Raw genomic sequence first — 27,914 nt, 5'->3', positions numbered from 1 at the left:
AATGAATAGATTTTACATAGCGATCTCTACTTCGTCTGTGATATAGTTGGAGTGGTGGTCAACATGCTCCCGAGATATATATATGTCAACATCACCGCCTTGACATATATAAAATATATTTTTTGATCATCCTCAATCAGTTAATTATCTGTGCAATACATACAGTAGTAATTCACTCAGAGCGACCTCCAAGGAATGCTGAGACGCTCTGTGGAAATAGCACACTGATTGTCATTGGCGTCGAGTGAGATCATCAAGGGGCGCAATTCTCGGCTCCGGTGGTATCCGATGGACAGTCATCCATCACGTGACCGTATCACTGGTTGGACCGAGCGCAAACACCGTATCTTCGTGCATTATTGCTGTTCTTTCGTCGTGTTGATTGCCGGGCGAGATATCGTCAGATCGGTCTCGCAGAGAGGGTAAGTGGCACACATCTTCTGATCCCCTCCCCCATCGGCCAGGGTGTTCCCTCGCTCTGCCCTGGTGGATCCATCCGAGACCGGAAGGCGTACTGTATCATACACTCCCCCTGCCTCTTGTCAGGCCATCGTGCTCCGGCCCACCCTCCAATGCTGGCTTGATTGGCCACTGGCTCTGGCTCACTTCCCTCCTCCCCCATCATTAGCGCCTAGGTCTACGCCGCATCGTTGAATGGATATTTCCCTCGACGGCGCCTCAACCTTTTGCGACATTTACCCGCAAAACCGTGCATCGTATCCTCTTACCTTACCCGGATCCCTCCCTTTGACTCCTGGAAACCTCTTACTGGCCATTCTCATTGGCGTCTGGGCTAAGACTCCTTCTCGTCGATTGACTTCAGGAAAAAAGAACCCCCGAAGCAGAGCTTATCGCAACATCCCCAACCACTGCCTGCCCACCCGGTCCTCCCTGAGCGAACCCTGGCGTCTACAGACTACATCTACGATACTGCTACGCCCTTGAATTCGCTTCCCCCGACCGCTGGGAACCACCCTTACCTCGCCGTCGATCAGCGGTCGCGCCCTTCGACGACGGCATCCGACCCTCACCCCCAACCCACCGCTGTCCATCATGGCGGCCACACTCGAACAGCCACCCGTCGACTTGCTCGGGGGCGGCCCGGCGGTTGATTCCGTCTCGATCACTCCACCGCAGAGCGCCAACGGCAAGAAGGAAGCTCCCGAAAGCGTGCCTTCTGAGTTGTCCGACCTTGAGCTGGACTCCAAACCCGCCGCGGTAGAACCCGAAGAGAAACCGATCAAGCAGGAAGAAGCGGAGGAGGAGGAAGAAGAAGAAATCGAACCCGACCACTACTATGGCGGCGGCAAGATCCCTGTCTTCAAGCCGGTGAGTCGGGAGCTCCACGGAAGGTGTGCAGCAGCAGAAAAGATGAGAAGGCTGACCGGGGCTGCTATTTAGACCATGGACCAATTCCGTGATTTCCAGTCATTCATCAAAAGAATCGACAGACATGGAATGCAAGCAGGAATAGTCAAAGTCGTTCCTCCAAAGGAATGGTGAGTGTTTCGGCACGCTGAGATGCATCGCTCTTTCGTGCTAACGAACCTCTTTCTGGTTAAAGGTCCGAGTCACTCCCTCAACTCGACGAGGCCGTCAAGAAAATTCGCGTGAAGAACCCGATCATGCAGGAATTCCACGGATCCCACGGTACCTACACGCAAGCGAATATTGAACGACAACGCTCCTACAATCTGCCTCAGTGGAAGGGCTTGTGCGATGAGAGCAGTCACCAGCCACCAGCCCGGCGTGGAGAAAGACGTCGAAACCTAGAAAGAACGAGCCGAGTTGCCTCCACACCGCGGCCCCAAGCCCCTCGACCGGCCGATGGTCAGAAACGCCGTCCAGGCCGTCCTCCCAAAAGGACGAAAGTCAAGGAAGAGCCTCTCGCGGAAGATGGGGATAAGTCGAAACCTGAAGGACCTCCGACACCAGTGTCCCCCGAATCCAACCCCGTCGAAGCGAAGAGTGAGGATCTGAGCGAGGGCGAGTCCCTGCCTGCCCCGAAGCCCAAAGGCCGACAAGCCAAGTCCGTCAATGCACGACGAAAGAACAACCGGGGCGATATGGTGGATTACGTGGATGAAGAAGCCTTCCAGGGGTTTGACTATCGAATCCACGATAACGAGGATTATACCGCAGAACGATGTGAAGAACTGGAGACGTCATACTGGAAGTCGCTGATGTACAACAATCCAATGTACGGCGCTGATATGCCGGGCTCACTTTTCAACGACTCGACCACCTCTTGGAACGTTGCCAAACTCCCGAACCTCCTCGACGTCCTCGGACAGAAAGTGCCTGGTGTCAATACGGCCTATCTCTACCTGGGAATGTGGAAGGCGACGTTTGCCTGGCATCTGGAAGACGTCGACCTATACAGTATCAACTACATCCATTTCGGTGCCCCCAAGCAGTGGTACAGCATCTCGCAGGAGGATGCACCTCGCTTCGAACAGGCCATGCGCAGTATTTGGTCGAGTGATGCGAAGAATTGCGACCAGTTCCTCCGCCACAAGACTTATCTGGTCTCCCCCAGTCTTCTCAAGTCGCAATACGGAATCACCGTCAACCGCCTGGTCCATTACGAAGGGGAGTTTGTCATCACGTTCCCCTACGGCTACCACTCCGGCTACAACGTGGGGTACAACTGTGCGGAGTCGGTCAACTTCGCAACTGAAAAATGGTTGGACTACGGTCGTATCGCCAAGAAATGTCACTGTGAAGAGGACAGCGTCTGGATCGATGTGGACGAGATCGAACGCAAAATGCGCGGCGAGAGCACTCCGGAATACTATGGCGAATTCGACAGCGAATTCGAGGGAGCGTCGGATCTTCTCACGCCCCCGCGTAGCGTGCCCGAAAAGACGCCCTCCAACCGTGGTCGAAAGCGGAAACACGGCGGCGACGGGCCGAGGACCAAACGACCCAAACTCCACCCAGACGGACCCCGAAAGATCCCGTGTCTGTTATGCCCTAACGATCTGGACTATGAGGATTTGCTTCCGACCGAAAATGGCAAGGGCCATGTGCATCGTCGGTGTGCGGCCTTCATCGAAGAGACGAGCATTCTGCGCAGTGAGTCCGGGCAAGAGGTGGTGTGCGACATTGATAAGATCCCCAAGGCTCGCCTGGAACTCAAATGTCTGTTTTGCCGTGAGGTCCGCGGTGCTTGCTTCCAGTGCAATTTCGGCAAATGCACGCGCGCCTACCATGCCACTTGTGCTCTTCTGGCCGGCGTTGCAATCGAACATGGCTCTATCGCGGTGATTGCCGACGATGGCAACACATACTCCTTGCCCAGCGTTGACCTGAAGTGCAAGTTCCACCGTCAGAAGCGACCTGCCGGGATCTCGGGCGAGTCGTTGGATTCCGATCGCCGCGTGAACCAAGGCGCTCGCCGTCTGGTGCAGGGTGACCTGATCCAGTTCCAGGCTGACAAGGAGATCAATGGCGCCATTGTCCTTCAGAATCGCCCGGAGGAGCGATCTCTGCTGCTCAAGGTCCTTCCCCGAGGGTAAGTTTAGAAGGGAAATCTCCAAGGAAAACCGCTAATTCTATGAACAGGGATGTGATCGAGCTGCCGTATCGCTGGATGCTGGTTGTTCGCAGAAGCAATTTTGCGCCCCTCGTGCCAGGGATCCAACCCCTCCCGGCCCACCTTGCGCGAAAGCCCGAACAGCGGAAGGAGTTGGAGTCCGCTCTCCCAGTGGCAGGCAGTGCCTTTGGCGACAGCCACTCTCCCTATCAGTGGGCCGAGTTTGAAACGGTGGAGGCTACTAAGAATGCCCCACCGGTGACGGTCAACCTCGACAAAGGCGAACAATTGTGGTACTATTTGGGCGCGCAGTCGACGGAGAGTAGGGCACAGTATACACACAACCCTAGCGTCCGCGTCCACAACCCGCGGGCCAATTTCCTCGACAGCGTCAGAGCGGGTCTGGGAGTGTCGAGGATCTCCCCCCACCATCATCGCCATTGGCGCTACAATAATAATGCTGCCACCGCCCCTGCCCCTCCTTACCAGCAAAATCTTTACGCTCAATCCCGACCGCTTTTACATTCACCCCTGAACGACGTCAACGCTCACCACCACCGCACCCACTTCTTCCATTCCGCCAGACCGCCCACCTCTTCTCCTTTGGTGCAGCCTCCGCTCGCCCCTCCCCCTCACCCTGCACCTGCCGCTTCCGCTGCCGGTGCTGCTGCTGCTGGAGCTCCTGCGATGCCGTCGGCCTTTCGTTCCCTGCCGACTCAATCTGCCCGCCATGCCCCCTATCCTTCGGTCGCCAAATCGCACGCTCAGCAGCAGCACCACCTCCCCGCCACCAATACCTTTGCCAATGTTCGGGAACTCATCGCTCGCCGGCGTCTCGCCCAGATCACCGACCATGCCAATGTCTTCGCCGGGTATACGATCGTTAGCCCCGAGGTGGTGGTAGAGACCCTCCTGGGCCCAATGGGCTCGATTCCCCCTGCCAATGGTTTGGAAAAATTAGAGCTGGTTATGGCCCAGCAGCGGGTGCAGCCACGAGCCGCCGACGGGACCTTGCTGCCGCCACAGACCCTCAACATGCGGTCAGAGGAGGTGACCCGGTTGCTGCAGATGCTGCGGTTCTCTCTGGTCAGCCATCGTGAGCGGCTAGACGTGCTCCAGAAGAAGGAATCGGAGGGCGTGAAACAGGAGGTCGACCGGGGAAGCGTGGCGGCCGCCAAGATGCCGGGCAAATATGCCTTTCTCGACCAGCAGCGGGCACTGGCACCCAATGTTTACCAGTCTCCATACAACATGCCCTCGGGCCTGTCGGAGTATGCCAAGAAGACGTACGGGCTGCTTCCCTCCGAGGACGAGCCGCCCAAGGAGTCCCTGGCGAACGACTTCTTCAATAGCCTCTCCCAGGAGATGCAGGAGAAGATTCTCAAGACATGCGGTAGCTTTGTGCAACGTGCCATCGATCGGTCGGCCAACCACAGCCGCCAAAACTCGGCGTCCAACCTACGGCTGTCATCGGCGCTTGCCCAGCAAACGGCAAATCCGACCATCGATATCACGACGGCCGAGGACCCGCCATTGTCTGGTCTCGACCTTCCGCTCCACGCCGACTCCCCCGTCTCAAATTTTGGCCGGTCGCAGCTGCGATTCCATTCGCCGAACGAGTTCCCCATGCACGGGCCGGACCCTCACCCTGACCATCACGATCTCTTCGGGGACCAGCAAGCCAACACCCGCTTCTGGCAGGAGGGGCCGTGGATCGCGGGCGATGGCAACACCCCCAACGACGAGCATCGGCCCTTCTTCGGCCCGCACGAACGGCTTAAGCATGACTATGCTTCCTCGGATATATCACTGGGTAAGGGGCCAGGGTCATTGCATTCAGTCGACATGGCCGGCTTCGGGCCTGATCCCTCCGAAGATCTCGTTGCTGGACTGAGTCCCTAACTGTCCACATACCGCCGCCGCCTGTTTTTCTTTTTATTCCTGCCATCCTCCTGCGACTGTACTGCATTCCCCCATGTAACGACTTCACCGCACTGACGACTGCATTATGACTGGGCGTTTCCTTTTTCTTTTATCACTTTTCGACCTCGATTGACGATCGTTCCACGGGCCATGTCCTTTTCACGATTGGAGTTGACGCTTAACCGGCTGGTTACGACTCAAGCGTGTGTTTACCTGGAGGCCTCTTCATTTCTTGCTCCCCCGGAGAGGCGATAGACCGGTTGCCTAGACTGTCTGTTCCTCCTTGGCCCTGCACTCAAAAACACATCCATGACTCCTTTAAAAATCACGTTCTCCCCAATTCCTCTTGTCCTCTCCACGCACGCTTTTCCCTCATCACCTCTTCGCTTTTCGTTAACCCTGGACCTACTTTCGCCCTCATCTCCCTGTCTCCTATTCCTCCTATCCCTCACCCACCCATCCCGTTGTCCCGTTAGGTATTCGATCAAACAAGAAAAAATTCCCTTCTTCGAGGCCCTCGCGGGCCTATGGAAAACTTGTGACTTTACTTTTCCCTTTGATACCCCCCCCCCCCCCCCCTTTTTTACTTACCTACCCGACTGCCTTTTTCCACCTCCACCTCCACCTTTTCTTCTCTATTATTCTGTCTGGCGCTCATCGATGAGAATTTTTTCTCGTCGACGTGGCAGCCGTCACCGTGAGTGACTCCCGAATGTATTTTGCAAGCAATCAAACTTGTTCCAATTATATACATTCGATATCGTAGTTCTCGGCTCCTACCTGGGTTCAACCATAGTTGGCATTGTCGAACCCTGATACTTGGCCTGCTATACGAATAGATCAACATCTAGATAATAAGTGATCGAATAAACGGTCTAGTAAGCAATTGATCATAGTGATCGAGAGATCAATAGTAAACGAAGCGATTATCTACCAATGGCCTGACCAATGCTATCGCCGAGCCATCGAGGCAATCTCTTCACCCGGGTTACTGTAATCTACAAACCCAAACTTGGCATACAAGGGCGCACCATCCTTACTGGCATCCACATACGCCCCAACTCCCTCCGCATCGGCCAGATCACATCCCCACTTGACAAGCATAGCGCCCGCCCCCCGCCGTTGGTAGTCCGGGTGCGTAGCAACGGTGTCCAGGTCTGTCAGATAAACAACAAGCAGTCAGTATGTCGTATACACAAACACCAATGGCAAACAGAGAGGCAGGAAACATACAAAAATGCTTCTTATCCCCCATCACACGCATCCGATTCTTCTCCTCCTGGAGGAAAAACGCGTCGCACACATCCGCAGGCATATCCTCATGCCACGGCGGATATCGTCGTCCGCGCTCGTCCGGCATCGCCAAATCCCACTTCGCATAGGCCGCGATGCGCAGTCGGCCCTGGTCGTCTGTGGCCGTGGGGTCCACGACTTTCACGTAGCGCTGGAAAGGCTTGTTGAGCATGTCGTGGCGATTGGCGTCTTCTAGCCATTTGCGCACGCCGGGCGTGTCGGGGAATACTTGGCGTATCTCGGGGTCTGAGAAGGCTGCAAACCAGAGCTCCGTCAGGGCGGCGTTATCCTCTAGCGTCATGGGCTTTAGTTCTAGGCAATTGGGGGTTGTCATTTTGAGGGGGACCGCGGGTCGTATAGATTCAATGGGTTAATCATAGGACGAGAATGGGATGCTCAGTCGAATGAAGGAAGCTGTTGTTAGCAGTCAGTGCAGCCCACGTTAAAATGATCGTGGCCTGTTGTTGCCGTGCAAACCACGGCCTTAGGCGCCCCCACCTCAACACAGCCCGGGGTGACGCGGCCCAGATGACTGTGTAGAGAGCTTCAGTTCACACTTCTATAGATGGGAATTGACGATCGGCAGAGTAAAACATTCTAGACAATCTTCGGGTGAGATGAGTCTGCAGGGGGTTGAGGTCAATTCAGTTCCCAAGACCGGCAACGGAACAGTTTAACATCGGAGGTATTGATTCTTCACAGGTGCATCTATCTTCAGATTGAGATTCCATCCAATGTGGCGTTGAGGCTCAACTCGGGAAGCACCCATGTGCGCTAGTTACCTGACAGAAACCAAAGCTCCTTCGATCTCCAGGGTACTCGATTCTCAGGGGGACGATGTCTTATCACCGCCTACCGGTCATCGCCGCTAGTCAGACCCGCCATTCTCTTATCCCGCCGATCGGGCTCCTTCAGGGGTCTTGGTGTCTCAGTTCGGGCAGTTGGTGGCGTGCGGAGGATTTCTCGCTTAACCACGACGGATACGAAGGAGTAAACTTCCAGTCAACCAGTCCCTCTGGTGTCCGGGACACGGTAGATGCAACGTTCCTCCCACATAATAAGCTCAGACCGATCCACTTGTTCCTTTCATCGCGGTCCGAGACCGCGATCCACTCGTATGCGGGGGAAGTGAGTGACTGATAGCTGACAGCGCGAGATAAGAGTTTAGGGCGAGGTTATAACTATCTCTCCGTGCTCTCTGCTCTCTTGCCCCCACAGTTCCTTCACCACCATCACCATGCGCACCTCTGTCGATGCCGCCGACGAGGCGCTGGCCCGGATGGGCTACAAGAGCGAGCTCCCACGCAACCTGAGCATGCTCAGCGTCCTCGGTCTCTCCTTCGCCATCATGGCCGCCCCCTACGGGCTCAGTACCACCCTCTACATCACCCTCGACGACGGCCTCTCCGTGACCATCATCTGGGGCTGGGTGTTCGTCACCCTCATTTCCATTGCTATTGCCGCCTCCCTCGCTGAGATCTGCGCCGTCTTCCCGACCGCCGGAGGGGTCTACTACTGGAGCGCTATGCTCTCGACCCGCCGCTGGGCTCCGCTCATGTCGTTTATTGATGGCTGGCTCACCCTCGTCGGCAATTGGACCGTCACACTCAGTATCATCTTCGGAGGCGCCGAGCTCATTCTCAGCGCCATCTCCCTGTGGGACGAGTCCTTCGTCGCCAATGCCTGGCAGACAGTGCTCATGTTCTGGGCGGTGATGCTGGTGTGCGTGCTCGTCAACGTCTTCTTGTCACGGTATCTCGACCTGATCAATAAAGTTTGCATCTACTGGACCGCGACCAGCGTGATCGTCATTCTCATCACCCTGTTGACCATGGCCGACCACCGACGCAGCGGCGAATTTGTCTTCGCTCACTACGATGCCTCCCATAGCGGCTGGCCATCGGGCTGGGCCTTTTTCGTTGGTCTGCTGCAGGCAGCATATACTTTGACCGGCTATGGGATGGTGGCTGCCATGTGTGAGGAGGTACAGAACCCCCACCGTGAGGTCCCCAAGGCCATTGTGCTGTCCGTGGTGGCGGCCGGTATCACGGGATTGCTCTATTTAATTCCACTTCTGTTCGTGATGCCGCAATTAAAGGCGCTGCGAAATGTGGCGAGCGGACAGCCAATTGGACTGCTGTTCAAGACAGTGACGGGCTCCGCGGGCGGCGGGTTTGGCCTGCTTTTCCTCATTTTGGGAATTATGCTTTTTGCGGGCATTGGCTCGCTGACTGCGGCCAGTCGCTGCACGTATGCATTCGCCCGGGACGGCGCCATCCCCGGGTTCCGGCTCTGGCGCAAAGTCAACAAGAAGCTCGATGTGCCCGTCTGGGCGATCCTTCTGTCGGCGGCCGTGGACTGTCTCCTGGGTCTGATCTATCTAGGCTCGACAGCCGCGTTCAACTCGTTTACGGGTGTCGCGACGATCTGTCTCTCCACGTCCTACGGCCTCCCCATTCTCATTTCCGTCGTCCGGGGCCGTCGCGATGTGCGCGAATCCACCTTCTCTCTTGGCCGATTTGGCTACATCATCAATTGCATCACCATCGCGTGGATTATCCTCTCCGTGGTGCTCTTCTGCATGCCCGCGACGCTGCCGGTGTCGGCCTCGTCCATGAACTATGCTAGTGTGGTGTTTGCCGGGTTTGGCACCATCAGCATCATCTGGTACTTTGCCTATGCGCGCAAGCACTTCACCGGCCCACCTGTCAGCAGCGAAGAAGCCCGGGCCGCCGTGGGGGTTATAACGGAGGCAACTGTCGTGGATGCAGAGCATACGGCGGCGCTGGAGAAGACGGAGATGAAGCAGTCGTCGAGCGAGTAGACTCAAGCTCGATTGTATAGTACTTGATTAATTTGCTTTTTAATAAAGATGGAGCGATAAACCTGATTCAATCATAACATGATTCCTGATTTTTGTATGTAGACTACATTCTCCATGCATTTTCGTGGAAATCACAAGTGCCCTGACGATCTCCGACAGCCGCGGCCCAACGAAGCCCTGATAACACACGCCACTCCGAGGATGCAATACAGTCACTCCTGGTCTTTATTATTATTTCATCGCATTAATCATTATTATTAACCCCCTGAACTGCTCAGCGTAATTACTATTCGTGTGTTCGAATAACCCGGGCCAGTTCACCTCGGCGAAACTCGTTGCTTTTCCCTTCCCTTTCCCGCCAACAAACAGACCCGCACCTCTCCCGCACTCCGGAACCTCCTTGATCGCGCGACATCAGAGACAACACACTTGCTCCCCCCTGATTGTTCTTCTCAGCGGTGTCTCAACTACTTCGCTCCCCATGCGGTCCGTCCGCGCCAGCCGATGCCCATCCCCGCTCTCATGAAGTCAGGGACCGGACTGCTTCGTCGTCTCGCAACATGTCGGACTCCGTGGGTGCGTGATAACCACTCTCTGCAGTGGAACGTGACTGAATATGTAATTTGACTCTGACACGCGCTATCGCATAGATCGCGTCTTCGTCCATGCCCTCAACACCGTCAAGAGAATCCCCCGGACGGGGACCGCGCGACCTCCGGCGGCGGAACGGTTGAAGCTTTATGGCTTATACAAACAGAGCATGGGTGCGTGATTTTCATTCTATTGGGTAATTAATTACTCACACAGAAACAACAGAGGGCGATGTGGAGGGCGTGATGGATCGACCCATTGGGAATACTCCGGAAGTGCACGCGGAGTGCGAGAAGTGGTATGTTTACGACGACACCGACGCCAACACCTGTCATGCTGATTGCTGTAGGGACGCCTGGTATGCCCAGCGCGGCCTCTCGCGCACCGAGGCCAAACGCCGCTACATCTCGACGCTAGTCGATACGATGCACCGCTACGCATCGCAGACCTCCGAGGCGCGCGAACTGGTCTCTGAGCTCGAGTTTGTCTGGGACCAGATCAAATTCAATGCTTCTTCATCTTCGTCTTCCAGTCCACTACATAATGTCGGCGTTCCGCCGTTGTCGGGCAGCACATATGGGAGTATCGGGGGTCGGCTGGCGAGGTCGTCAGAGGACTACGAACGACCAGACTTACGTGCAGATACCAGTCGAAGAGGAGCCCATGATTCGCGGCTTCGAGTGCTCAGTCCCGTCAGCCAGCCCGAGGAAGAAGAATACTACCGGCGGCGACGGGTACGGTCAGCAGACGACGATGATGTGGATGATGAGGATGATGACGACCAAGAGACCGAGGAAGACGAGGAAGAGGACGACGAGGAGTACGAAGAAGCGCGCGACAGTCTCTACGAGGACCCAGACCATGCCAGCACAAACACAGACACAGGCACCGGGACGGACCGCACCGCCTCGCACGGCGAAGACCGCCATGGACGAGGTCGACATCGACGGCATCACCAGTCCGTCGACAGTAGCGGCAGTGGGCTTGGTGGCGGGAACCCCAAGGACAGCCGCTGGCGTCGCCGGGTCGAGCAGGCCTTGACCAAGATGACGGCCGAGATCGCTGCCGTGCGCGAGCAGATGGAAGCCCGCACGGTGGCCCAGCGCCGTCGCTCGGGGCTCTTCGCCTGGGTCAAGTGGTTGCTGTGGGTTGCGCTGCGCCAGATTGTCATGGACATCGCTCTCCTGGGCATGCTTCTGATCTGGATGCGCATGCGCGGTGACCGCCGTGTCGAAAACCGCTTGCGCACGGGCTGGTCCGAGGTGAAGGCCCGACTGGGCCGGTTCAAGCTCTTGAAGCGCATCGGGGCGGCAACACCCATGCTGCCGTAGTTCCATTTTCTTTCTTCTATTTCCTCGTTGCATTCATTCGCGTCTGTCATCCGGTGTTCCTTGTTCTCATTTTCATGGTGTCCCTTGTGTCTGTTTTTTCGAGTATTTCCTTTGTCTAGTATATATGGGGTTTCCAGTTGAGGGTTTATACTTCCTTTCTTTCTCCCCTTTTCCTTTCAGGTGATAGTGGTGTATGATACAGTTTGTATGTGGTCGAGCTGGGGTCAAGAATGATGCCATGGACTGGAAAGAGGATCACTTTAGACGGGCTTCAGAACGAGACTAGGCGGCGGAGGTTTCCTTTCTTGGTGTTTCGAGACACGCTGTTCGAGGGTTTAGGTGTACAGCCAGTCCCGCTGCCACATTAGAGACAGAAGAAGTGAAAAGTTGACAGTCTGGCAACAATAGATCTAAAAGAAAGAGCCGATTCATGTAACCATTCCTGATGCCACGAGATATTTACACACAAAACATACACCACGGAGAGGACAGACATATATAGGAGAGAGAACAGCATCAACGAAACAAAAGAAAAAACAGGATCCCAGCATAGATGACGAGAGACGGGAATAGTGAGGGAGATATAAAACCGGGATCGTGCTTTTCGGGTCACCCTCTCTAGAACTGCGGACCAGGATACTGGGCGTATTTCTGCTTGGGACGCATGTGCACAGGAACTTGGTTTTCGGGCGCGCCGGGGATGGTCTTCTTCAGGCCCTGCAGGGAAGAAAAAGAGGATGATGTTAGTTTCATTGTGGATTGATAGGGTGGCTGCGGAAGGCGGATTGTGGATGTATCTCAGAGACATACCAGCTTCTCAAAGACGCAGTTGTTCAGCTGCTGCTCCGCCCGTCGGCACTCAAACAGATGGTGGTTGTTGTTCTCGAGACACTCCCAGTGAGCGGTAAACTGCTTCAGGCAGTTGGTGTTGATATCCTTGATGCTGAGCAGATCTGTCAGTGCCCATGTCCCCAATGGATGCCCTCATTCATCAAGTGCAATAATGAACATACACACTAGCCGCACAGCGGGTGACCTTCCGTCCCTCCTTCAAGCACTCGATCTCCCCGCGCCCATTGGCCTCGTCCTTGCACTTCATAAAGTCATCGTTGTACGCCTTGCACCGGTCCCCGATGAAGTACGCCGCGCTCATCAGCGGGGCAGACGTCGCACCAATCTCCTCGACCTTGGGGATGTGGTCGGGCATCGGCGTCGTGTCGACCAGGACATGCTGGTTGAACCTGTCGAGGGATGGGAGCGTTAGTACACCGAGCCGGAGCACGCGGGCATGGGGTTGGGGCATACCGAGGATCTCTCTGGGCCATGGCTGTTGCGACTGGGTGGGATTCGAGCGGTGGGGATCAAAGGGGGACGTGCAATTGGCAATCTGACGTTGGTGTCGCTGGCGAGAGAGAGAGAGAGCTGCGGGAATGGAAAGAGTCGGTTCTTTGGCCCGCTGCTGATTGGTGGGTGGGCGGTGCTTAGTAAGAGACTCGTGCTGGCCGAAGTAACTAGACTCAGTGAAGGTGTAGAAGGGGAAGATGGATTCATTGGAGAATAATAGGGAAATTGAGATTGAAGAAGAAGGATTGAACAGCCGATTATTGGAAATATTGCAATAACCGGACCGTGAACATGCCTGACACCCTCCGGGTGAGTTTCTCACGTGACCTAAACAAACCGCAGCTGCGCATCTCCCAAGCTCCTCCATCGACTCTTGCCCTTCGTGTCCTTCGTTTCCGCGCCCACCACACTCCCTTCAACGCCCGGCCCGGAGACTATGCGACGATAATCGGCTACCCATATACCAACACTCTTAATCCTACCGCGACAGAGCCTGCTTGCCCCCGTCGATACATTCGCCTGCTGACCGTGCTTTTTTTCGCGGAACTTTGCCGCGTCTTTTCTTGACGCCCACCATGTCTCTCTTTGGGGGACAGGCCCAATCAGGCGGGAGTCTTTTTGGCAACTCCGCGAATAAGTCCAGTTCTTTTGGTGGATTCGGTGCCAGCACCGCCCCGGCTACCCAGCCCAGCGGCGGAGGATTGTTCGGGTCCACGCAGAACCAGCAGCAACAACAACAGCCACAGCAGCAGCAGACGGGCGGTCTTTTTGGCTCCGCTGCCACATCTCAGCCTCAACAGTCCGGAGGGCTATTTGGGTCGAGCACTGCCCAGAAGCCGGCTGGGTCCTTGTTTGGAGGTAGTTTCGGGCAGCAGCAGCAGCCCCAGCAGCAAACCCAACAGCAGCAACAGCCGCAGCAACAGACCGGTGGTCTTTTTGGCTCATCACTGCAGCAGAAACCAGCAGGAAGTCTTTTTGGTGGCGCCGCTCCGCAGCAGCAGTCTCAACAGCCGGCAGCGGGTGGTGGTGGTGGACTTTTCGGGGGTCTAGGTGCGAGCACGCAGCAACAACCGCAACAACAACCCCAGCAGCAGCAGGGCGGCCTCTTTGGTGGCTCCCTTCTTGGCGGTCAGCAACAACAGGTGCAACAGCCGCAGCAATCGCAACTTGGTCAGACTACCATGACCCAGCCTCAGCAGCAACAGCAGTCCTTGTCATCGAGTCTCTGGTCGCCTGGTCGCGCTATCACTGGAGGTTCGTCTATATCGTTTGATATTTTCTCAAGAACACTGTTCTAACTCTCTTACTCTATAGTCCACCGAACCGTCCCCATGCAGATCGCTATCGTCAAGGACAAGTGGGATGCACCCAGCCGCGAATCCCCGTTCCGCGCCTACCTCTACAACCATGTTGGCGAGGAAGCCGCGCCATTCTACCAACCAGGCCCCGAAGATGACGAGACCAAATGGGAGGAGGCCCTTCGCAAGCGGCCGGGCCCCGGCTACGTTCCTGTGCTCGTCAAGGGATTCTGGGATCTCGGCAAGCGCGCTCAGCGACAGAAGGATTTCCTGACCATGATGCAAGCACGTCTCCACGAGATCAATAATTGCCTGACAGACCTGCTTTCTCGCCATGACTTGAAGATCTCTGTCAAAATCGCAGACTGCCGCCGGAAGCATCTGGTCCTGAGCAAGCGCTGCCTTGCCCTCGCGGCCAAAACTCAGATTCTGCGCAACCGTGGATACGCGATGGACGACGCAGAGGAGGAACTGAAGAAGAAGCTGACCCAACTGGAGCGCTCTGTCTTCGACCCGTCGCTGAATGGTCGTGGCGAGGAGATCTGGGCTCGCATGCTGGCCATCCACGAGCACTCGAAGCGGCTGCAGGCAGAGATGTCGCGTGCCGGTGGAAATATGGCCTCCCCGGTGACGAGGAAATCGACGAGCAGACCCTGAAGACGGCGAAGAAGGTTCGTTGGCTATGCTATTCCATTTTCGCAATGTACTTGACTGACTCCATACTCCGCAGATTCTTGATGACTACCATGCCCAAATCCAGCACCTGCAGAAAGAGCTCGGAACGCTCAAGAAGGATTTCGACGAAGCACAAAAGCTGAATGGAAACTAATCTCGCCTTGCTTGAATTACGTTTCTTTCTCATCGAAGCACCGGCGTTATTGGAGGGAGAGCAGGTTGCTCTCATGCATGTTCAATACAACTTCTTTTTGCGTTGCTTTATTTGGGATGTCATTGTTCTCTTCCCCATTTTCCTACACACAAAAAGACAAACAGACATGTACAATAATAATACATCGTCCAGGCAGGATTCTCAAGCCAAGGAGACCATTCCAGTGTAACCACCGATGCGTAGTCCGGTTGAGGGAATCCCAGTCTGGAGCAATAGCCCAACATCCGATCCTCCAAAAGTCATAACCCAACAATTCATTCGTCGCGATTCATGATGGAGAGAGAGTTCGGTGGGCGATCCGTTCACAGGAACTTGCGAGCAAAGTCGACGGCGAAGGGGGCTGTCATGATATTAGCCTTGACCCAGGCAACTCATCGCTGCGGGTATTCGACTTACAGAGGTAAAGCAGGAAGCCTCCGGCGATGACCATACGGACGGTGTTGCTGGCCTCGATCTCACCGGCCTGCGAGGAGTTGTTTGTCAATAACGAATCCTGAGAAAGTGCCACTGAAAAGAGAGAGATTGTTACCTTGATCTCCTCCTTGGAGAGCTGCGCTTCCTGGCCTTACATCGGTAGTTAGTATCGCCAGGTGAACTCGATCCATTCAAGGTGGAACATACCTGGGGCGAACATGATGGAAGGTTGTGTTGTAGGGTATATAGTTAAGTCGAGTGGATGGTTGAACAACCAAGGAAGAGCGTGAGGATTCCGGCGCTGGCAGAAATCACGGGAGCACGGACCAACTTTCTTCGCCTTCCAACTTCCTTCCTCTCTCTCTCCTTACACCCTGTCTCTTGTCTTTCTTTGTCTACACACTTTTATCTTTTCTTTCTATTGGCTCGGTCAGTTCTATTGGCTCGGTCCGTCGATCTACTCTGTCCTCGCCACTGCTGTCGCTGCACCGCGCCTCTTGATCTCGCGGAGAAAGCGTCGGGACAGCTTGCGCTGAAAACAGACTGTACCCTTTTTCGCAACACCCGTCCTGCCGACATCTGCCGACATAGCTCTCTCACTCTTTATCGAGTTTGAAACAACATGTCCGCTTCTCCCGAACCCCAAGCCGGTTCCCCCGTCGCAACCCCGGGTGCCGACGTGAGCGAGAAGGCTGCGACCCCGATCACCGGCGACGCCGACGATGAAGGCCGCGAGAAGTCTGCCCAACCTGATGCGGGCGAAGAAAACGAAGACGCTGGCGGAGCCGACGTGTCAGACGATGACTCCATCCTGTCCGAGGTCGATGAGGCGCAGTTCGAGGACTTCGATCTGGAGAACGTCGAAGTCGAAGACCGTCCACAACTGGCGATCGACGAAGAGAATCTCAAGCTTATTGGTCGTCACAAGCGCAAGCGCACCGACGATGGAGAAGGACGCGAGCGCCGCAGGAAAGAGGGTCGTCGGGAGAAGAAGGGCCGTCGGCTGCGTGAGCAGGAAGAGGAAAGTGGGGAGGGCTCGTCTGCTCGTCGTCGGGAGCGCAAGAAGAGGGCCGAGTCGCCGCAGACGGATGAGGAGACATTGGATCCCGAGACTCGTATGTTTCTGCCCGGAGTTGGAGGTGTAATCTGCCTTAACTAATTGTGGTCAATAGGTCGTCGCCGGGCCCTCGATCGTGCTATGGATGAGGCACTGAAGAAGCCTACGAAGAGACGCTTCCGCAAGCAGGATGGCATTGTACGTGACCTGTCTTTGTTTCTCACACTCCCGTACTTACAACGGCTACAGGACCTGGAAGCGATGGCAGATAATGAAATTGAAGACATGCGCAAGCGCATGACCCACGCTGCTCAGATGGATGCAGTCAACCGCCAAGAGGGCAAGCCCGCCATGCACAAGCTGAAGCTGCTGCCAGAGGTGATCATGCTCCTCAACCGCAACCAGTACATCAACAGCTTGGTCGATCCCGAGATCAATCTGCTGGAGGCCGTTCGGTTCTTCCTGGAGCCCCTGGACGACGGGTCGATGCCGGCCTACAACATCCAGCGTGACTTGATGCTTGCCCTAACCAAGCTTCCTATCAACAAAGACGCTCTGATTGCCAGTGGCATCGGCAAAGTGATTGTCTTCTACACTAAGAGCAAGCGCACCGAGCGCCGCATCAAGGATATGGCCGAGAAGCTGCTGGCCGAGTGGACACGCCCGATTCTCCAGCGCAGCGACGATTATTCCAAGCGGGTGTACCAGCAGGCCGATTTTGACCCTACGTATGTGTTTCCTTCTTTCCTTCTCCAGATCACTGGCTGACATGTATCTAGAAAACTCACTAAGCGCACCACCACCCCTGCTGAAGTCGTTGCTGCCGAAGCCCGCGCCCGCGAGATGCTCCCCCCTCGCCTGGCCAACCGTGCCCGCGTCGACCGTACTCAGGTCAGCTACACCGTCGTCCCACGCCAGACAGGCATACAGGAGAGCCGGTTCGCCCGGCCTCTCGGTGCCAGCGGCGAGGACCGATTCCGCAAGATGCAGGCCCGTCAGAATGCGGCGCAGAGAGCCTCTCGCCGCTAGGCTTGCTCACGACAATACCCTCATCATTCTGTCTGTAACTTTTTTCTTTTTCTGTGGTTGGGCTGCTCATATCGGGGAGGTGTCATTGGCGTTTTCGGGATTTGCCTAGGGATTCGGAGAAACTCGTTCTTAGGGGCGTGTCATAGTGAATAAATAGCATACAATTTTGACTTGCAAGAGATAAAAACCCTTCGCGATCAAGTGACTGCGAAAAAGTTAAAGCCGATGCCGAGTAGCCGCCGAGCTTAGTCCGGTTGCTCCCGCATCGTCACGTCATGGTCTTTTCAGTCTTAAATCATTCGTTCTTCCCTGTCTTTTTTTCCACCTTCACAACTCACAATACACAGCACACAACACAGCACCTTCCACCATGAAGCTCCTGACCAAGGAAGAAGAGAACGCTCACTACCGGTACGATTGCCCCCTAATCCGCGCACCTCCGCAGCGCTATGTAACACACAGCTGACCCAAAGCTCTCACCGACAGCTCCGTCGTTAAAGGCGGCATCATCGGCAGCGTCCTCGGTCTAGCCGGCGGTACAGCAGGCGTGCTCCTCGCCGCACGTCGCTACCACACAATCCGCAACCTGACACTGCCAATGAAGGCGTTCTTGGCTACATCATCGGCCACCTTCGTCGGCATCGTGGCAGCGGACCACGCCTCGCGCGACTTCGAAATGCAGCACAATCAAGAGCGCCAATGGTACGAAAACCGCGAGGAGCGGCTCCGCGAAGAGGAACTGCGCGGCCTCAGCTTCACAGACCGCGCCATGGCCTTTGCCCGCCGCGAGAAGTACAAGATCATTGGCGTTACCTGGCTGGCCTCTATGGTTGGCTCGTTTGCGCTCGTCGGCCGCAATCCCTACCTTTCCGGACAGCAGAAGCTTGTTCAGGCCCGTGTGTACGCCCAGGGTCTGACCCTCGCTGTGCTCTGTGCCTCGGCCGCGTTTGAGATCTCGGATCAGCGCCGTGGGAGGGGGATGCTTGATTCTGCGAAGAAGGATAAGGGGAAGCTGGCCAAGGAGGCGGCTGCTGAGTTGCAGCCCTCGCACTCGGGAAGTGCGCCGAATGAGGGTGACCTGTGGAAGGATATGGTTGCTGCTGAGGAGGATCGTCTGAAGAAGAACCATCAGTCGCTCTATGAAAAGCAACATGAGGAGGAGACCCCTGAGTCCCGCGAGAAAAAGCACCCTACTGGCCCGACATCTGAGGACGCCAAGAGCAAGGGCCATCTGCCGCTAGAGGGCGATCTGAAGAACCAGAAGGTTCAGGCTGAGCGCGAATCGAAGAAGAAGGATGCCTGATTCGGTACCTCTTCCATCCTGCGTTTCGCCCTGTCTTCTCCGCAGTTACGTCCTTGTCTCTATCTGATCAACTCATGCGACCATGGAACAATTTGGAACCACGGCTGAAAAATAAATCCGTGTCGGACGCCTCGCCCTCTCTCTTTCTCTCTTTCCGGCGTCAGGGCACACATATCTTTGCATGTCTCTCCCTCGGCGTTTTATTTCCCTGTGACCTGAAGAAATTGGTCCTATATGTGTATGATAGATACTCTGCCAGGTGCTGGTGATTCCACTCCCATCTCTTAATGAATAACCTCAATTCGTTGATCATAAAGCATCCTTCAGATCCATTGAAACAGATGGTTCCCTGAAAGAGTAGCTACTATTAAAGTCTACCTCAAACGGACAAACATTCTGCCCATGCTGCCGAAAGTGTATTATCCGGCCTTTGCACAAAATGGGGTTGTTGATTCGCTGCTTGGAGAGTAGGCGCACCTGGGGTGTCTTGACCATAGCCTGAACTGGGGATGATCTGTGCTAACCATAAGGATATGATTCATATATACTTCTACCCTAAGAAACTTCCGGCTCCCTTACGCTACATAGTCCAACTGTAGTTCCTCACCGGTCTCGCTTGAGGAAGAGCCGAACCCCGAGGGTGGTCCTCAACCAAATACTATACTTCTGCGCTAGAATCTAAGTAGGATGCGGACAAGATCTACGACGAGGACCCGCCCCAAGCTATATTCACTACTTCATAGAAGGGTGGGTCACCCTCAACAACAAGGCCGTAGTAAGGGACACGGATATCTCGACTACAGAAGGAGTAGACTAGCTTCGATCAGAAGGGGTCTGATTTTATGCGGAGTAGCAATGGACCGGAGAGGCATCTCACGGCAATAATTACAAGGACCATCAAGGGGCCTATTGGGGAACAAGTAAAAACAAGAATTAGAGGACCGGCCTGCTTAAAAGGTATCATCTTCCAGACGATCCATGCGCCCAATGACACTCGGGCTGTGGTCGTCATCGCCCGCTTCATCGGTGAGGTCATCCGCGCCTGCAGTGGCCAGGAGGTCGGTGACGATGCGCTTGGAGGCTTCCTTGGCTGTGGCGGGGAAAAACAATTCAGCATTGATAACTAGAAGAAAACGACGAGCAGATAAGACTTACCGGGTGTTTTCATCAACCGACTCTGAGGGACATGGAATTGCATTGTCTTGGGGGGACTGGGCCCGAAATCGTCGTCGTCGATATCATCATCATCGCTGTCCCACATGGCTTGCTTACCGGTGGACTTCTTCGCGGGAGTCAAGACGCTCATGCCAGGTCGAGGAGTGGCCCGAGGACGGTTACTGCTGGTCCGCCGCTTACGCGCGGTGCCGGGCGTGGCACCCTTGAGAGGAGAAGAAAATATGTCGGAGTGCAGCTGCGGCGCCTCGGGCTCCGGGCTGGAAAGGGGAGAATCGTCAAAGGTATAGCGAGATTTCTCAGCCGGCTTGGGCGTGACCGTGAACTTGGCGCGAGCGCTGGCACCGCCGGCGCCGGGATTGCGATATCCTTTGCCAAGAGGCGTGGCTTGCACTCGATAAGTCCGGTCGAGCATCTGGTGCAAGACGGGGTCTGTGGACTTTTGGTACCGGGTATCCCGTGACGCAGGGGGATTTCTTGCTGACGAGGCGGGTGGAAGGAACGGGGAGGACATCGGAGTTGCAGACGAGACGCCGTGGGGAAAGAAAGTCTGTTTGCCCGGCGTGGATGGCAGCTCGGATGAGTCCTGCATGTCAAATGGCGGCTTGTTCTCGTTGACTTGTTTTTTCAGGTGTTCGTACGAGGAATACTCGATGGACGTGGATGTGATGTCGTCGTCGCCAGCCGCCTGGCCTTGCCCCGGAGCACGCGGTGTACTGTGTGAGGAGATATTGAGCTCGCTAAGGTCAAGCTCATCTCCGTGGTGAGCATCCTTGCGATGCGAAGCAGGCGTCTCGGAGGACTGATCGGCTTCGTCAACGCCGGTGCTCTGGGTCATGTCGGCGGACAATTCCTCTTCTGTCGCCGTGGGCTCCTGGACGGTATCATCATCATTGGGCTGCTCTTCATACCCAGACAGGGATACGTTCGCGCTTGCTTCGAAGAATTGCTTCCAGAACTGTATGCGACGTTAACGCCGATCTATGGCAACCGACTCAGGGCTCGAGCTCACCTTGGCACCGTCCCAGACATCTCGGGAATGCTCCGTATATTGCTCCACCAGGGGTAAAATACTTGTCGTCACGATGCGATGGGCCTGGCTAAAATTGTGGTCGATCTCTACGCGTCGAACCGAGGATTAGCCGTCTGCACGAGTGGTTGTTTGATTGTTCCCGGGACCTTACCTTGCAGTGTCAGTGTGATGGACTGTTCCAATTTCTCCAGCTCCTCCGTTAGCGACAGAGGCCGCTGGGGCTGAGTCTGCTGGCGAGACATGGTGTGGTGTGTTGAAGCCATCCAACAACAGATCAGGTCCGCGGGGGAGGAAAACAAACCAAGGCGGTGAGCGACGCGGATCGGTGGGGGCATTTGTCAGGCTAGGCATCATCGACCTGACAAGCTCCGGAAGAGATGAACGAGGTGGTTGACGTTCAACTCTGAAAAGGTGTCCAGCATGCCTGCTCCGATTGCCAAAGGTTGGTTCGCCGTCCATTTGCTTTTCTCACCTCTCCCAACCCCGAGAGACTTAATCCACCCCAACCGATGTACTCGCTCTTATCAGCGAGGCGAAGTCAAGAGGCGTCTGTTGACCATGATCCAGGTATTATTGTTACGGTCTCTGTTCTGGTTGCTGCAGGCATCGCCGTCTACGAGTCGCCCCAGTTTCAACAATGGGTGATCAACTCTCGCCGCAAAATCGCCTTAGCCTTACATCACCTCGGCGATGAGATCCAACCGCGCCAGTCGACATCTCCGCTCCGGGAGGATATCTCCATGACCGAGGAGACTGGTGAGGCCGCGGAAGAACGCAGACGGATTGCACGAGCAGATATCATGCACAGAGGAACCCTTCTGGAGGCAAGAAGGAGAGCGAGAGACTTACCGCAGCCGCTCGAGAGTTTTGATACTCTCGTAGACGAGGGTGACAAACTGGTGCTGGATGGCGCCGGCGACGCTGGCACAGACCATGCTGCCAACTCCACAGCCGTAGAACTGGGCGCCCAACAGCCTCTCTGGCGCAGGGGCAAGCATAGTGAAGCCCATGAGAATCTCCTGGATTGGGATCGCTTGCAGGTCGAGATCCCTAGCGATACTGCATCGAATCACCCTTCAGAATCGCTGCTGCAGTACACACCAAGCTCTGAAACTTTGGGAGAAAGCACACCGTTTGGTCCCTTCTCCAACTCTCCTCTGAGAGCGCAATCTCCCGTGTCCGCCTCAACATCCAGTCACACAGAAGATCATTTCTATGCTCATCCGGATTCGATAGCAAACTCAACTCAGCAGCATGGTCTGCTCCTCCCAGATGTAGATGGACTGGGCCACGAGCCCTCCCAGCTTCAACATGACGTTTCGGCCGCTCCGTCCACGGCGGGAAGCTTCAGCCATGTGAGCAATCTCACGGACCGATATTCTGATGGTACTCTGAGCGACCTTGGTGATCGGTCAGTTGGCGAGGCGGCCACACCGGCCAGCTGGTCTGAGGTGGGGAGTGTAATCAGCAATGATGATGCTGGACATCACCAGTTGCTGTGATTTCTGATGGGCTGAAATGCGATTGCTGGATGGACTAAATGACTTTTACGGCGTATGAGTTTTACGAATACGGAGGTAGGGCTTGCTATGGATCGGCTTATGGAGTTTGGCTTTGGAATTGTGTGAGAGATACATGAATAGTATTCTCAGCACTCTCAATCCTTTATTGATGCTAAAGAAATGTATTCACGAAGCCACTTTCTGATCAACGACATAATCAACTAATATTGATACTTCTTGCTTGAAAAGCCGTGTCAACTACCATGAAACGGCAGTAGGAGTCACATAAGTCCCATTGGCACTGGTTCCCTCGCACTGCGTGGGTACGGTATTGGCACCAGACTCTCCCCAGGTACCAGGCATTCTTCCATTCCGGCGGGCGACGGCGGTCATGAACGCCGCATAGGACCAGGTAAGATCGCGCGCGGACAAAGGAGTGCCATTATCCCGGCTGAATTGTTCTGACAGGGATCCGTTGCTCGGCGTGTACTGTTCGACCACCGACATAAACCCATCTGCGTAGGTCTTGACTGCGCCTGTGAGGGATGAGTAGGTGGTCGAGGAGCTAGAGTAGTTCCCGGCTGCGGCGGAGGAGACGAGACTCTGGAAGAAGGGGAGGCTGGTCTGGGTGACAGACAAGGAGCCTTGTTTCTTCCACTGGTAGAGAGCATCATAGAGCAGTTCGGCGGCTGCCATAGTGTTCAGATACCTGATAGGTCAAGTGGTTAGCGGATTTGGAGGGATATAGTTAATGGAGTGCAAGGGCTTGACAACATACCATGGGTTTCCACCCATATAGCTATCCTCAGGATAACGCCCAACAGCGACAGCCTCGCTGGCCTTCTTGCCACTATTGATAGTGTAGATTGAACGGAAAGAGTCAACCACGAGCTTGTGGTTAAAGAGCGCACGAGAAGAGCAAGGCTGGAATGTCGTGTCGTCACACTGGGCATTGGGATCGAAGGTATGAATCGAGCCAAGCAGTGAATTGGCATCCAAGCCTGAGCGGCCATTGTTGGCTAGGTTGGAGATAACGGACGAGCCGTTCCAGAAGTCCTGGAGAAAGCACAAGACTTGAGGAGCTTGTGAATCGCAGCCAGGGCAAGATTCCCCGAGAGATTTAGCGAAAGTGCTGCCTGAGACCAAGGAGCGATGCTGCACGGCGATAGTAAAGAAGGAAGAACCTTGGACCTCCTCCCATAGGTCATAGCCGGTCTGATTCCAATACTGGGCCACGTAGTTCAAGTCATTCTCCACAATAGGCCAGACGTTGGTTTTGGCAAGAGATGTCTGGCCATTGTTGATCAGATACGTGCCGTATGCCATGAGGGCAGATGCCCGTAGAGCCGGGCCATCGCGCTGGGGGCGGCCCCAGGCCCCGGTGAAGGCTGTCATATCGGCATTGAATTTTGGCTCTCCCAGTCCGGCGCCATTAGACAGGTCTCCGGACGGGTTGGACACAGTCTGCAGCGTGGCTTGAGCAGTGATGTACTGATGGATAGTTGTTTCCAGGGAAGTGTCTCCCGCAAGAAACTGCTCAATCACCATGCTCAGGGTCATCGCCGAGTCGCGGGTCCAAGTGTAGAAGTCTAAATGCCATTAGAACTGTGTCCAAGTTGGAATGTCTAGTGGTAGGACTTACAGTCTGGATTCGATTTGGATGGTGATGCCACCACGATACCAGAGGATGCTCCTTGAGCACCGCTCCCATTAGGGCCAATGTTATCGAGCGCGCCTTGAAGGGCAACTGACGACTCGGACTGGAGAAAGCTATCAAGACCTGTCGCACGGCGAGAATGAGGAACGGCAGAGGACACCACTGGTAGCAGCAGCGTCACGGTTGCAATATCCAACCAGAACATGATGAATTGATGATGGGTAGAATATTCAGAATTACTTGACTGCTTTGTTTTGGCCTTGGATTTTTATCTAGGTCTTTCTTCATTATATATTTCGTCCATGCCATAGTTATTCTGTAACCCTGCACGGCTTCACATCCTTCCGTTGTGGTTGCCCTTTGAACCAAGAGATGATCCCCAGGGATCGGGACGATCAGTCGGAAATTAAGTTACAGATCAAACTGAGAAAGGCTTCTAGAAGCAACAGGCGTTATTCTTCGGTTAGGGCGCGATGTTTATCTCTTTTTGTGTAACCGAGCGGATCGACATTATAATTACGTATATGAATGCTCGAGGTTAACATTCAGGATCTCGACGGAGGGAAGGCCAAGTCCGACAAATGGCCGTACATATTTTGCAGATCATAGGGCTATTCTGGTATGTATACGATCCTCTTTGAGATGTTCTAGGAATCTACATCCAAAAATGCCTTATTAGGATTGTCTCCGACCCTGGTCCCTGGCCAAATGCACGATCTCCTCTAGCGAGTAGCATGGAGAGGAGAGATCTCCTAGGCCGAAGTATATGCAGGGCTCCGTACTTGGCACATTGGTTAGTCGAGGGGCTTGCTGCTAAGTCCAAAACACTGCAGATCACCTCGGTCTGCTAATGAAGCCCACGTGAAGAGAGACTTTAGAATTATTCTCCATTTGTTCTTTTTGTTCGTTGCTTCGTAATAATATAGACAGAAAGGTTACATTTGGTTTTCCCGGTAAACATCCGCTGCAAAGCACTCCCGCACCTTGCTTTGGCGTGCTCTGGAGTCGAGACATATTCGCCTCATGTTTTCTCCTGAGCTGCTCATCACGCCTCGATATAAATCCGTGCCTGTTGCCTCACGCTTGCAAGAGTTCAACACTTCATTCTCATGTAAAACATGATGTCACTCGAGAGTTTTAACACCGTGATGAAACTCAATTTCTTGAATCTCACACGGTCGATTCTCTATGACTGCAGTGACGCCATTACTTTGAGAGATAGATCCAATCACAGCAGGTAATAGTAGATTCATGACCTGATGGCATTGCACAGTGTGCATTGACCACCCAAAGTGTAGGACGAAATATGGGATCTATTCGTTCAAGGTAAGTATCAATATTGCACTAGAAGGGCAGGCTGGTGTTGCTCACTCTAACACCCATATCATTGCTCTCTGTGCGTCGGATCGGCCTGCCAAGGGATATCTGGCCCAAGGGCTGATGGTGCGTTGCAGTGTTCACTCTTGAACGATTGTGGACAATATGACTTCTCACATTCCAAAACGGCTCTAAGCTGACAGATGACGGGAAGATGGTATTTCGCAGTGCTTAGGTGACGACGGGTATTCTGGGCTACCTTCGGACACGTCGAGGAACGCGTGATAATTTAGCCGATTATGAGCTTTCGTCTCGTGGATTTCCGGTTCGCGTGGCCAATAACGATGTGACTGCACCAGAAAGACAAGACGGCTGAGGACACCGAATTCCAGCTTGAGTTTGATGCTGTAGACTGCCGATTTGAGCGTAGTCTGGATCACAAAGTAGTTCAGATATTCAAACGTTAACAAGATAACATCCATCATGATGATCAAGGCATTGATAGCCAGAAGCTGGTACATGATCTTTCGGTTCTGGTTTGGGCCGTTAAGGCTTGGAGGCGACATGCGAAGAATTTTGAGGGTCTTGGAGATATATAGACCAGAGATAATAAATTCTTGGAGACAGAACCCGGTAAGCTGGATGCGCTCCATTATCGTGTAGCCATGAACCCAGACGGGAGTCTGAACGAAATTGGAGCCGTATGTGAGGACTGTGGTTGGGACATGCAAAATAATGGCGTTGATGATAATCATCGTCAGGACACGATGGCTGACTTTAATATCCTGCACGACGATGTTGAGGCGTGAAAAGAGGACCAGAGCTTGTCCGGTGACCATGAAATACCATCCGACGGACGATAACGTGATGGAGAACCAAAGCGGGCCGACATCGTAGTACTTCAGGATGAAACTCAAAGACTGCGGGACGACGCCTAACGACACGGATAGCAACAAACTCCAGAAGTATAGGCCCTGGTAACGGCGAAAAGAGGCGAATATGAGCACCAAGAGTTCTAGGGAATTGTAGAGAGCGATCCCCAGAAACACCGTGAAGGTGGCCTTGATAGAGAAGTCATTTCCCGAGTATTCGCCGATAATTCCGTCCACGGCGTTGCTAGACATTGTAGGCGCGATGGGTGGAGTCTGAGAAAGCGAGCGCGAACGTCGGAAGGCAGTCCTTAAAACTGAATATGCGCTGAATCACTGGTCAAGAGCGGCGACTAGCGAAGTCAGGGCCTGGAATGACCTCCGCTCGCAACGAAGGTGGGCGACAGTCGACTAACTGATGAGCTTCACGAATGAAGAGACTACATTATTATAATAGTGACGGAGTGGTGGAATCGCGGGGACCATCATGTTCGGCACTGGTGACAGATCAGGATACGCTACGCCACCCAGCGAACGAAATACGAAAGCTAGCAACGCCGTGCAGTCCTTGCCTGATCAAGCATGAGTCGAACTAAGCGACAAGTGACCGTGCTTTTTATTGGAGAGAGGAGTAGCGGAGAGAACCTAGACCTCACGCTAACCGTGGTAATTAACCGCCACCCAAATGCAAATTTTACGTTTCCTACCGGGGAGGCCGGTAAAAAGGAAGTCACTCACGTGCGTGAAAAGCACTAGAACCTCAACAACTAGAAACTAGATAATAGAGAACTAATCTGTGAGTGGAGTAGTGAGCGAGTTTGATTAATGAGAAAAAACTGGGTTGTTATAACCGAGAAATGGTAAAGCAGGGGCTTTCTTCCCATGCAGGGGTTTCGACAGATTCATAAGCACTAGGTTACGGTTTCCCCCGCGTCGGCTCAACCCAATGACAGCCTTTCAATTCCAAGCGGGGTTCGGCTCACCGGGGACCAAATCATACCATGGTGCTACGAGGTGCATTAGGCCCTGTCGGCCTTCCTGTCTCCATTGGGCCCATCGCTCCGCCCTTGGCAAAAATGTGACGGGATTGACTCTTCGGCTAAGGCCCTTATGAGGGCTCGGATATTCATCGGGTGGCCGGTCGACCAAACAACCAAAGTCTCCGAGAGCTTGCCGTTGCGTGTCAACCTTCCTACTACGCTAGCAGACTCTGGACCCCGGACCGATGTAGCATCGTGGATCCATCCCCGCGCCTCACCCCGCAAAAATCATCCAGCCCTAGAGGCGTTTTTCCATATTTATGATCGCCAGTATACACATCCCAAAATCGCTCGGTACTGTTTCCATTATCGCTAACACCACGTTTTCTGAAGTCACCCTAAACGGATTAAAATTCTTGGTTCGAGTTAACCGTAGCTTCGCTGGGATGGCCAATAATGACCGAAACATCCTCTTCAATCATTCAAAAACTCTTACCCGTAACTCTCGGATCAGCCTTGACTACCTGAAATCCCACAACTGTGCAAGGA

General features: G+C 54.4%; 13 protein-coding genes across 13 annotated transcripts; 7 read left to right on the top strand and 6 right to left on the bottom strand.

Annotated features, from left to right (window-relative positions):
• Positions 1-996: 996 nt before the first annotated feature.
• On the top strand, positions 997-5,440 carry N7474_000516 (putative jumonji family transcription factor; the record flags this gene model as incomplete). Its single annotated transcript, XM_057191931.1, has 4 exons — positions 997-1,329; positions 1,402-1,499; positions 1,565-3,517; positions 3,568-5,440. Coding segments are annotated over 4 exons (4,257 nt in total), but the record flags the coding sequence as incomplete, so codon positions are not given.
• Positions 5,441-6,412: 972 nt separating this feature from the next.
• N7474_000515 (GNAT family N-acetyltransferase) lies at positions 6,413-7,088 on the bottom strand (the record flags this gene model as incomplete). Its single annotated transcript, XM_057191930.1, has 2 exons — positions 6,413-6,618; positions 6,695-7,088. The coding sequence occupies 2 exons, from the start codon at positions 7,086-7,088 to the stop codon at positions 6,413-6,415; spliced, it is 600 nt and encodes a 199-aa protein (XP_057056883.1).
• Positions 7,089-7,991: 903 nt separating this feature from the next.
• N7474_000514 (putative GABA permease) lies at positions 7,992-9,578 on the top strand (the record flags this gene model as incomplete). Its single annotated transcript, XM_057191929.1, has 1 exon — positions 7,992-9,578. The coding sequence occupies one exon, from the start codon at positions 7,992-7,994 to the stop codon at positions 9,576-9,578; it is 1,587 nt and encodes a 528-aa protein (XP_057056882.1).
• A 560-nt stretch (positions 9,579-10,138) lies between these two features.
• On the top strand, positions 10,139-11,500 carry N7474_000513 (uncharacterized protein; the record flags this gene model as incomplete). Its single annotated transcript, XM_057191928.1, has 4 exons — positions 10,139-10,154; positions 10,229-10,342; positions 10,386-10,467; positions 10,519-11,500. The coding sequence occupies 4 exons, from the start codon at positions 10,139-10,141 to the stop codon at positions 11,498-11,500; spliced, it is 1,194 nt and encodes a 397-aa protein (XP_057056881.1).
• A 618-nt stretch (positions 11,501-12,118) lies between these two features.
• Positions 12,119-12,825, bottom strand: N7474_000512 (coiled-coil-helix-coiled-coil-helix domain-containing protein; the record flags this gene model as incomplete). The annotated part of the gene is made up of 4 exons (XM_057191927.1): positions 12,119-12,217; positions 12,311-12,443; positions 12,514-12,741; positions 12,806-12,825. 4 exons carry the CDS (start codon positions 12,823-12,825, stop codon positions 12,119-12,121), a joined length of 480 nt encoding a protein of 159 aa, XP_057056880.1.
• A 594-nt stretch (positions 12,826-13,419) lies between these two features.
• N7474_000511 (putative nucleoporin) lies at positions 13,420-14,971 on the top strand (the record flags this gene model as incomplete). The annotated part of the gene is made up of 3 exons (XM_057191926.1): positions 13,420-14,098; positions 14,159-14,769; positions 14,873-14,971. The coding sequence occupies 3 exons, from the start codon at positions 13,420-13,422 to the stop codon at positions 14,969-14,971; spliced, it is 1,389 nt and encodes a 462-aa protein (XP_057056879.1).
• A 362-nt stretch (positions 14,972-15,333) lies between these two features.
• N7474_000510 (uncharacterized protein) lies at positions 15,334-15,665 on the bottom strand (the record flags this gene model as incomplete). Its single annotated transcript, XM_057191925.1, has 3 exons — positions 15,334-15,371; positions 15,428-15,595; positions 15,653-15,665. 3 exons carry the CDS (start codon positions 15,663-15,665, stop codon positions 15,334-15,336), a joined length of 219 nt encoding a protein of 72 aa, XP_057056878.1.
• A 402-nt stretch (positions 15,666-16,067) lies between these two features.
• N7474_000509 (transcription factor SPN1) lies at positions 16,068-17,531 on the top strand (the record flags this gene model as incomplete). Its single annotated transcript, XM_057191924.1, has 4 exons — positions 16,068-16,560; positions 16,618-16,700; positions 16,752-17,230; positions 17,282-17,531. 4 exons carry the CDS (start codon positions 16,068-16,070, stop codon positions 17,529-17,531), a joined length of 1,305 nt encoding a protein of 434 aa, XP_057056877.1.
• A 370-nt stretch (positions 17,532-17,901) lies between these two features.
• On the top strand, positions 17,902-18,834 carry N7474_000508 (HIG1 domain-containing protein; the record flags this gene model as incomplete). Its single annotated transcript, XM_057191923.1, has 2 exons — positions 17,902-17,942; positions 18,018-18,834. 2 exons carry the CDS (start codon positions 17,902-17,904, stop codon positions 18,832-18,834), a joined length of 858 nt encoding a protein of 285 aa, XP_057056876.1.
• Positions 18,835-19,784: 950 nt separating this feature from the next.
• On the bottom strand, positions 19,785-21,282 carry N7474_000507 (DASH complex subunit ASK1; the record flags this gene model as incomplete). Its single annotated transcript, XM_057191922.1, has 4 exons — positions 19,785-19,924; positions 19,990-20,965; positions 21,020-21,126; positions 21,192-21,282. 4 exons carry the CDS (start codon positions 21,280-21,282, stop codon positions 19,785-19,787), a joined length of 1,314 nt encoding a protein of 437 aa, XP_057056875.1.
• A 267-nt stretch (positions 21,283-21,549) lies between these two features.
• N7474_000506 (uncharacterized protein) lies at positions 21,550-22,542 on the top strand (the record flags this gene model as incomplete). Its single annotated transcript, XM_057191921.1, has 1 exon — positions 21,550-22,542. The coding sequence occupies one exon, from the start codon at positions 21,550-21,552 to the stop codon at positions 22,540-22,542; it is 993 nt and encodes a 330-aa protein (XP_057056874.1).
• A 258-nt stretch (positions 22,543-22,800) lies between these two features.
• On the bottom strand, positions 22,801-24,404 carry N7474_000505 (glycoside hydrolase family 15 protein; the record flags this gene model as incomplete). Its single annotated transcript, XM_057191920.1, has 3 exons — positions 22,801-23,251; positions 23,321-24,131; positions 24,185-24,404. The coding sequence occupies 3 exons, from the start codon at positions 24,402-24,404 to the stop codon at positions 22,801-22,803; spliced, it is 1,482 nt and encodes a 493-aa protein (XP_057056873.1).
• A 1,303-nt stretch (positions 24,405-25,707) lies between these two features.
• On the bottom strand, positions 25,708-26,640 carry N7474_000504 (uncharacterized protein; the record flags this gene model as incomplete). Its single annotated transcript, XM_057191919.1, has 1 exon — positions 25,708-26,640. The coding sequence occupies one exon, from the start codon at positions 26,638-26,640 to the stop codon at positions 25,708-25,710; it is 933 nt and encodes a 310-aa protein (XP_057056872.1).
• Between the last annotated feature and the right edge of the window lie 1,274 nt (positions 26,641-27,914).

Source organism: Penicillium riverlandense (genome assembly GCF_028828495.1).
Source record: "Penicillium riverlandense strain IBT 135883 chromosome Unknown utg000001l_segment0_segment0, whole genome shotgun sequence".
NCBI classification, from domain to species: Eukaryota; Fungi; Ascomycota; class Eurotiomycetes; order Eurotiales; family Aspergillaceae; genus Penicillium; species Penicillium riverlandense.
The sequence above is the reverse complement of the archived record's forward strand: the minus strand, read 5'-3'. Positions and strand labels throughout refer to the sequence as shown.